Source organism: Salmo trutta, chromosome 22 (genome assembly GCF_901001165.1).
Source record: "Salmo trutta chromosome 22, fSalTru1.1, whole genome shotgun sequence".
Taxonomy (NCBI): domain Eukaryota; kingdom Metazoa; phylum Chordata; class Actinopteri; order Salmoniformes; family Salmonidae; genus Salmo; species Salmo trutta.
The window spans coordinates 45,296,353-45,306,610 of NC_042978.1; the positions used below are offsets into that span (position 1 = coordinate 45,296,353).

A 10,258-nucleotide genomic window follows, 5' to 3' on the forward strand; every position below is an offset into this window, starting at 1 on the left:
CAGGAGGGGACTAAGCACACACCCCTGAGGGCCCATGTGTTGAGGATGAGTTTGCCAGATGTGTTGTTGCCTGCTCTTACCACCTGGGGGCGGGCAATCAGGAAGCTCAGGATCCAGTTGCAGAGGGAGGTGTTTAGTCCCAAGGTCCTTAGCTTAGTAAAGAGCTTTGAGTGCACTATGGTGTTGAACGCTGAGCTGTAGTCAATGAACAGCATTCTCACATAGGTGTTCCTTTTTGTCCAAGTGGGAAAGGGCAGTGTGGAGTGCAATAGAGATTGTGTCATCTGTGGATCTGTTGGGGCGGTATGTGAATTGGAGTGGGTCTAGGGTTTCTGTGATGATGATGGTGTTGATGTACACTACAAATTCAGGCAAACTATCATCCATGTTGCCATCAAATGCTCCACCATGACATTTGTTTGGATTCTCAAAACATTTGTAGCCAACATCTGCGGACTTTACTAAAACGGTTTCTGATAGGCCTGTTTGTATTTAGTTCCTACAAAATGCAAGAAACTGTGAAAAAGTGTTCCTTTTAATCGAGGTCTGCTTCTTTTCCGTTTACAAGATATTTTAGCTTAGTCAGCATGAGTGTTATTTTTCTCTTCTCCTGTTCAAGTGGTGTGACGTTCTGTAGCTTGACCTCACAGTGACCTCTACATCTGCGTGGCAACACAGAACTTCCATAGTAATCATCAATCAGTTACACCAACCCAGTACCATACGCTAGTGTAGTCTCTGGTGATTCGGTTCTGAATCCCTACCAGTCCTGTTTGCACATCTGTAAACCTGCCACATGTACCGTGTTTACCGAGCAGTTAGCCAAGCTAAGCTCCCTAGTGAAAGGCTAAACATAGCCAAGCTGTGTGTGTGAAGGGCTGAAATGGGTAGTGTGCACACGATATGAGAGCTAATTGTCACTTAGTTTGTTTCAGTGAAGGATCAGATCCAGATAAGATCTACAGTTCAATCACAGAATGGAACACACAAAGAATAAAATAAATGTTTGAACTATTAACCAATATTCAATAAATAGGATGGGGGGGAAAAAAATAATATCATGCAGATCTTTATTTTTTTAATTTAACCTTTTATTTAACTAGGCAAGTCAGTTAAGGACAAATTCTTATTTCCAATGACAGCCTAGGAACAGTGGGGTTAACTGCCTTGTTCAGGGGCAGAACGACAGGTTTTTACCTTGTCAGCTCAGGGATTTGATCTTGCAACCTTCTGGTTACTAGTCCAACGCTCTAACTACTAGGCTACCTGCTGCCCCGTCACAATGGTATGCCACACCTGTCGGATGGATTATCTTGGCAAAGGAGAAATGCTCACAAACAGGGATGTAAACAAATTTGTGCACAAACATTTAGAGAAATAAGCATTTTGTGCATATGGAACATTTCTGTGATCTTTTATTTCAGCTCATGAAACATGGGACCAACACTTTACATGTTGCGTTTATATTTTTGTTCCGTGTAAATGCTTATGAGTACATTGGGAAAAGGTGATACCTAATCAGTTGTTCAACTGAAATGTGTCTTCTGCATTTAACCCAACCCCTCTCAATCGGAGAGGTGCGGGAGGCTGCCTTAATCGACATCCACGTCATCGGCGCCCGGGGAACACATTGCAAACATTTTGTACAGTTTCTGACAATTTATACAAGTAACTAAAAAATGCTACTCAGTTTGCTGCATGCACACAAACAAATATTATCCTGCAAGGCTCTTGATCCGTGAGGGGATTCTCTGCTATTACCAGGCGAATGCTTGATATTGGAAGAAGCTAACCACTTAGCTGGATGGCTAACTAGCTACTACATTAGAAACTCAAATGCACAACTGCAGAGCATTTAGCACATTTTAGACGGTTAACTTCTATCTAGCTGGCAAACATTTAGTTGTGAATTCCATACTGTACTTAGATCACCTGGTGCATGCTGCACAACAGTGAGTGATTCACAAGGCTCTGGTCTCTTTCATTGTGTGCTTGTAAACAAACACCATGTGACTGGGGACTACTGTAAGCTTCATAATAATGTGACAGGTAAAATGAAGAACACAATGTTCTTTATCTCCTAAAGTATTGCACAAGTTGAATGCAGGTATTTACTTAAGTACCTACAAATTTATAATTTTTTTTCTTCAAAGAAACAGTTTCAACGGTGCTGAAAAACCATCCCGTGTTTTTCCCCCCCCAAATACCCTGGTATACTGCCCAAGCCTAGATCTCAGTGTGTAAAAATGACACGTTAATTTTCCCGTTGTTAAACAGTATATCAGTGGATATATTGGTATCGCTAAGCTTCGTCCCTCCCAAAATAATCGGAATTGGTTTTGGAACCCCCAAAAATATTGATTGGGCTCTAGTTGGAACTTTTTCTGTCATTCTGCCCCACCTTGTTTCAGAGGCAACTTAGCACCCTAATAGGCATTGCCTGTACTTGTATCATACTATTCACTGCTAGTTTCATTCAGACCTGGCTTCAAATACCGCCTGGCTTCAAATACCGCCTGCCTTCAAATACCGCCTGGCTTCAAATACCGCCTGGCTTCCCATTCTTAAAGTGGAACTGAAACGCTCAAATCAACCTACATTGTTTTACATGTCGATGTTAGGTAACCTTGTTGAATGTGATGTTATGAAAATGTTTTTAGAACATATGTTTTTCGAGTGCTTAGCACAAGATAGAAAGATGTGGCCACAGCGCCTAGCACAAGATTGGAGAGATGTGGCCGCAGCGCCTAGCACAAGCTTGGAGAGATGTGGCCGCAGCGCCTAGCACAAGATAGAAAGATGTGGCCGCAGCGCCTAGCACAAGCTTGGAGAGATGTGGCCGCAGCGCCTAGCACAAGATAGAAAGATGTGGCCGCAGCGCCTAGCACAAGATTGGAGAGATGTGGCCGCAGCGCCTAGCACAAGCTTGGAGAGATGTGGCCGCAGCGCCTAGCACAAGATAGAAAGATGTGGCTGCAGCCATATTGAAACAACGTAATGGGAATGGTAGAGCGTCCGCACGCCTACTTTACTCATGGCTTTTTGATGAAGAAGTGAATAAACTACCAATTTGAGATGGCACAATAAAATACTAAAAGGTTAACAAGCCTTTATAGTCTGGTCCAAAATATGCGCTTTAAGCTCATTCAGTTGGAGGATACATACATAAGTGATTTTCACATGGGCATTGGCATCGGATGTAGCTACAGTTACCCAACATTTAGTAAGCTGGCTAACTGTCCACCATAACAAGGACGTTACCTAGCATCCAATAAGCCTGTATAGTTCTGTCAAAAACCCACTTGCACTGAAGCAAGCTGTTCTGCTGACGTCACTAGCTAGCAAGATATCCATCAATAGGTTAGCTTGCTGTGGTTCTCGGGTAGCTATGACAGCCCAAATTGCACAGCATACTTTTTTTGGTAAATTTTTCGTTCATGCCATGTTAACTGGCTAGACTTTAATCGGATAGCCTTCTAAGAAATTATGAAAACATTTTCAATAAGGCTACTAACATATATTGTAATCTGGGCTGCTTGTCAGACAAACGATTCAAGTGATGTCATTGATGACACGTTATTAAGATGGCGGCACGCAGTAGTCAGAAAATAATGAGTTTTTCAGCAGTTTTAAGGGGAACATGCATCTTTATCACATTTGGTTATCAAAATCACCTTAACTTACTAAAGTGTTTCAGTTCATCTTTAAGTTTTTTGTTTTTGCATCTTTTCCTTCAACCAGCTGAAAATACAATATTTTTGGTTATGAAAAATATATTTCACAGCTGTTTAGATGGTACAATGATTCTCTACACTATACTTGCTTGTTTTGTCACAAACTGAAATTAGGCACACTATAAGAATTTTAACCCCCTGGAAATGGAGGCGCGATTTCTGCATAGTGCATCTTTAAATATTCACTGCATTTGAATCCAGGTCTGTTTGGTCCTAAGGATATTTTAAATATTGTCTTTGGAAATACAGTATCAGTCAAAAGTTTGGACACACCTACTCATTCAATGGTTTTTGTTTATTTTGACAATTTTCTACATTGTAGAATAGTAGTGAAGACATCAAAACTATGAAATAACACATATGGAATCATCTAGTAACCAAAAAAGTGTTAAACAAATCGAAATATATTTTACGTTTTTTATTCTTCGAAGTAGCTACCCTTTGCCTTGATGACAGCTTTGCACACTCTTGGCATTCTATCAACCAGCTTCATCTGGAATGCTTTTCCAACAGTCTTGGAGTTCACATATATGCTGAGCACTTGTTGGCTGCTTTTCCTTCACTCTGCAGTCTAATTCATCCCAAACCATCTCAATTGGATGGGGTCGGGTGATTGTGGAGGCCAGCTCATCTGATGCAGCACTCAATCACTCTCATTGGTCAAATACTTACACAGCCTGGAGGTGTGTTGGGTCATTGTCCCTTTGAAAAACAAATGATAGTCCCACTAAGCGCAAACCAGATGGGATGGCATATCACTGCAGAACGCTGTGGTAGCCATGCTTGTTAAGTGTGCCTTGAATTCTAAATTAATCACTGACAGCGTCACTAGTAAAGCACCATCACACCACCACCTCCATGCTTCACGGTGGGAACCACACATGCAGAGATCATCCGTTCACCTACTCTGTGTCTCACAAAGACATGGCGGTTGGAACCAAAGATCTAAAATTTGGACTCATCAGACCAAAGGACAGATTTCCATTGCTTGTGTTTCTTGGCCCAAGCAAGTCCCTTCTTATTAGTGTCCTTTGGTTTTAGTGGTTTCTTTACAGCAATTCAACCATATGAAGGCCTGATTCACGGTCTCTTCTGAACAGTTGATATTGAGATGTCTCCGTTACTTGAACTCTGTGAAGCATTTATTTGGGCTGCAATTTCTGAGGCTGGTAACTCTAATGAACTTATCCTCTTTAGCAGAGGTAAAAATGGGTCTTCCTTTCCTGTGGCGGTCCTCATGAGAGCCAGTTTCATCATAGCATTTGGTGGTTTTTGCGACTGCACTTGAAACTTTAAAAGTTCTTTACATTTTTTGTATTGACTGACCTTCATGTCTTAAAGTAAAGATGGACTGTCATTTCTCTGCTTATTTGAGCTATTCTTGCCATAATATGGACTTGGTCTTTTACCGAATAGGACTATCTTCTGTATACCACCCCTACCTTGTCACAACACAACTGATTGGCTCAAATGCATTAAGAAGGAAAGAAATTCCACAAATTAACTTTTAACAAGGCACACCTGTTCATTGAAATGCATTCCAGGTGACTACCTCATGAAGCTGGTTGAGAGAATGCCAAGAGTGTGCAAAGCCGTCATCAAGGCAAAGGGTGGCTACTTTGAAGAATCTCAAATATAAAATATACACTACCGTTCAAAAGTTTGGTGTCACTTAAAAATGTCATTTTTTAAGAAAAACACTTTTTTTGTCCATGTGAATAACATCAAATGATCAGAAATACAGTGTAGACATTGTTAATGTTCTAAATGACTATTGTAGCTGGAAACGGCTGATTTAAAAAGTAAAAAAAATAATATATATATATAAAAAAAGTATAATTTTATGTATCATTTTATATATATGTGTATATATATATATATGTGTATATATATATATATATATATATATATATATATATATATATATATATATATATATATATATATATATATATATATATATATATATATATATATATATATATATATATATATATATATATATATATATAATTTTTTTAATGTAGTATCTACATAGGCGTACAGAGGCCCATCATCAGCAACCATCAGTCCTGCGTTCCAATAGCACGTTGTGTTAGCTAATCCAAGTTTATCATTTTAAAAGGCTAATTGATCATTACAAAACCCTTTTGCAATTATGTTAGCACGGCTGAAAAACTGTTGTTTTGATTAAAGAAGCAATAGAACTGTACTTCTTTAGACTAGTTGAGTATCTGGAGCATCAACATTTGTGGGTTCGATTACAGGCTCAAAATGGCCAGAAACAAAGAACTTTCTTCTGAAACTCGTCAGTCTATTCTTGTTCAGAGAAATGAAGGCTATTCCATGTGAGAAATTGGCAAGTAACTGAAGATCTCGTACAATGCTGCGTACTACTCCCTTCACAGAACAGCGCAAACTGGCTCTAACCAGAATAGAAAGAGGAGTGGGAAGCCCCTGTGCACAACTGACCAAGAGGGCAAGTAAATTAGACTGCCTAGTTTGAGAAACGGACACCTCACAAGTCCTCAACTGGCAGCTTCATTAAATAGTACCCGCAAAACACCAGTCTCAACATCAACAGTGAAGAGGTGACTCCGGGATCCTGGCCTTCTAGACAGAGTTCTGCTGTCCAGTGTCGGTGTTCTTCTGCCCATCTTAATTGTGTATTTTTTTTGGCCAGTCTGAGATATGGCTTTTTCTTTGCAACTGCGTAGAAGGCCAGCATCCCGGAGTCGCCTCTTCACTACAATGTAGAAAATAGTCAAAATAAAGGAAAAACCCTTGAATGAGTAGGTGTGTCCAAACTTTTGACTGGTACTGTAAGTATTTTTAAATTTGAAAATACTTTTAAATACTTCAAATAGAGGTAGCTGATTTGGCCACATTCTTTTTATGATTTAGTTAAGAGAGGTCTCGCTGATAGTTTTGCCATTTAGAATTGTGTACATGTAATTCATGATTTCAAGTAGTAGGTCTATTTGAAATCTTTGTTTAGCTGTTATATCCTTAAAGTTAAGGTCATATTGAATGGGAATGAAGAGCATTAACATATGACACGGCTCACAGGGATAGCTAGCCTTGGCCTTTACACTACTGGTTCTCTGAACTAGTGTCATCAGCCCTTACTCATGTAACATGCTACTGTACATAGCTCAGATACATCATATGCCTGACATTATACTGTTACTCTATATGTACACGAGTGCGATGTGTGTGTGTGTGTGTGTGTGTGTGTGTAGTACTACTACAAATGGTAAATAATGCCTAACTTATTTTGTTGTCCGACTGGATTTATAGTAAACACATTATCCATACTCAAGTAAAACATTTATCAGATTATGTAGCCTTTTGAGACATACACTTACTTACGTGCTGAGACATACTGAAATGCACTTACTTACGTGCTGAGACATACTGAAATGCACTTACTTACGTGCTGAGACATACTGAAATGCACTTACTTACGTGCTGAGACATACTGAAATGCACTTACTTTCGTGCTGAGACATACTGAAATACAGTTGGTCGGAAGTTTACATACACTTAGGTTGGAGTCATTTAAAACTCGTTTTTCAACCACTCCTCAAATGTCTTGTTAACAAAGTATAGTTTTGGCAAGTCGGTTAGGACATCTACTTTGTGCATGATACAAGTCATTTTTCCAACAATTGTTTACAGACAGATTATTTCACTTATAATTCACTGTATCACAATTCCAGTGGGTCAGAAGTTTACATACATTAAGTTGACTGTGCTTTTAAACAGCTTGGAAAATTCCAGAAAATGATGTCATGGCTTTAGAAGCTTCTGATAGGCTAATTTATATAATTTGAGTCAATTGGAGGTGTACCTGTGGATGTATTTCAAGGCCTACCTTCAAACTCAGTGCCACTTTGCTTGACATCATGGGAAAATCAAAAGAAATCAGACAAGACCTCAGGAAAAAAATTGTAGACCTCCACAAGTCTGGTTCATCCTTGGGAGCAATTTCCAAACGCCTGAAGGTATCACGTTCATCTGTAAGTAAGTAAGTATAAACACCATGGGACCATGCAGCCGTCATACCGCTCAGGAAGGAGACACGTTCTGTCTCCTAGAGATGAACGTACTTTGGTGCGAAAAGTCAGGAATTGTGAAAAACTGAGTTTAAATGGTGTATGTAAACTTCCGACTTCAACTGTACACTTACTAACATACTGAGACACACTGAAATACACTTACTTACAGTTGAAGTTAGAAGTTTACATACACCTTTGCCAAATACATTTAAACTCAGTTTTTCACAATTCCTGACATTTAATCCCAGTAATAATTCCCTGTTTTAGGTCAGTTAGGATCATAGCTTTATTTTAAGAATGTGAAATGTCAGAATAATAGTAGAGAGAATTATTTATTTATTTCATCACATTCCCAGTGGGTCAGAAGTTTACATACACTCGATTAGTATTTGGTGGCATTGCCTTTAAATTGTTTAACTTTGTCAAACATTTCGGGTAGCCTTCCACAAGCTTCCCACAATAAATTGGGTGAATTTTGGCCCATTCCTCCTGACAGAGCTGGTGTAACTGAGTCAGGTTTGTAGGCCTCCTTGCTCACACACGCTTTTTCAGTTCTGCCCACAAATTCTCTATAGGATTGAGTTCAGGGCTTTGTGATGGCCACTCCAATACCTTGACTTTGTTGTCCTTAAGCCATTTTGCCACACCTTTGGAAGTATGCTTGGGGTCATTGTCCATTTGGAAGACCCATTTGCAACCAAGCTTTAACTTCCTGACTGATGTCTTGATGTTGCTTCAATATATCCTCATAATTGTCCTTGCTCATGATGCCATCTATTTTGTGAAGTGCACCAGTCCCTCCTGCAGCAAAGCACCCCCACAACATGATGCTGCCACCCCCGTGCTTCACAGTTGGGAAGGTGTTATAAGGCTTGCAAGCCTCCCCCCTTTTCCTCCAAACATAACATTTTTACATTTACATTTTAGTCATTTAGCAGACGCTCTTATCCAGAGCGACTTACAGTAGTGAATGCATACATTTCATTTTTATTTATTTATTTTTTTTTTTTTTCTCGTACTGGCCCCCCGTGGGAATCGAACCCACAACCCTGGCGTTGCAAACACCATGCTCTACCAACTGAGCCACACGGGACCGATGGTCATTATGGCCAAACAGTTCTAGTTTTGTTTCATCAGACCAGAGGACATTAATCCAAAAAGTACGATCTTTGTCCACATGTGCAGTTGCAAACCGTAGTCTGGCTTTTTTATGGAGGTTTTGGAGCATTGGCTTTTTCCTTGCTGAGCGGTCTTTCAGGTTATGTCAATATAGGACTCGTTTTACTGTGGATATAGATACTTTTACCTGTTTCCTCTAGTATCTTCACAAGGTCCTTTGCTGTTGTTCTTGAATTGATTTGCACTTTTTGCACCAAAGTACGTTCATCTCTAGGAGACAGAACGCGTCTCCTTCCTGAGCGGTATGACGGCTGCGTTGTCCCATGGTGATTATACTTGCGTACTATTGTTTGTACAGATGAACGTGGTACCTTCAGACGTTTGGAAATTGCTCCCAAGGATGAACCAGACTTGTGGAGGTCTGGAATTTCTTTTTCTGAGGTCTTGGCTGATTTCTTTTGTTTTTCCCATGATGTCAAGCAAAGAGGCACGTAGTTTGAAGGTAGGCCTTGAAATACATTCACAGGTACACCTCCAATTGACTCAAATGATGTCAATTAGCCTATCAGAAGCTTCTAAAGCCGTGACATCATTTTCTGGAATTTTCCAAGCTGTATAAAGGCACAGTCAACTTAGTGTATGTAAACTTCTGACCCACTGGAATTGTGATACAGCGAATTATAAGTGAAATAATCTGTCTGTAAGCAATTGTTGGAAAAATTACTTGTCATGCACAAAGTAGATGTCCTAACCGTCTTACCAAAGCTATAGTTTGTTTGAGTGGTTCGTGGAGTGGTTGAATGGAGTGGTTTTAATGTCTCCAACTTTAGTGTATGTAAACTTCCGACTTCAACTGTACGTGCTGAAACCAGAGACATAATATACCTGTTTTGAACATATTCTGATTTGTGTTTTTCCAAGAACCACAAAACCCAGTGCTAACAGATTCACCACTCTCTATTCCCCTCATTGACATTTCCTCATTCTCCTCCCTACTCCTCCAGATATCCAGGAGTTTTATGAAGTGACCTTACAGGAAGGCCAGACATCTGTTGAGCCAGTCAAGCCTGCAGAGCCCCCCGCACCCCCTGTCACCCTGTGGGACTTCTCCAGCCTTCCCTCCCCCTCCACCGCTGTCACCTCTGACACCCTGCCCAGCAGCCTTACGTCCAGCATAGAGGTAAGCATACTTTATAGCACTGTGATAAGTACTTATAAGCACCTTGTTTGGTATAAGCCCTGTTTTTATTGTTCAAATCTGGCAACCCGCTCCACTAGAACGAATGTGATATAAAGCCAGACTGCTGCTAACTGTTCCTATAGGCTTGCTGTGGCAACTGGCAA

At 40.1% G+C, this 10,258-nt stretch overlaps 1 protein-coding gene across 4 annotated transcripts in view; it reads left to right on the forward strand.

Annotated features, from left to right (window-relative positions):
- The window catches only part of LOC115158802 (disks large homolog 1-like), a 197,018-nt gene that overhangs the window by 10,964 nt on the left and 175,796 nt on the right, over nt 1-10,258 (forward strand). For all 4 annotated transcript variants that reach the window (XM_029708136.1, XM_029708134.1, XM_029708135.1 and 1 more), the window contains exon 3: nt 9,919-10,094. In XM_029708136.1, the coding sequence (XP_029563996.1) occupies nt 9,919-10,094 (176 nt within the window). The remainder of the gene's footprint in view (nt 1-9,918; nt 10,095-10,258) is intronic.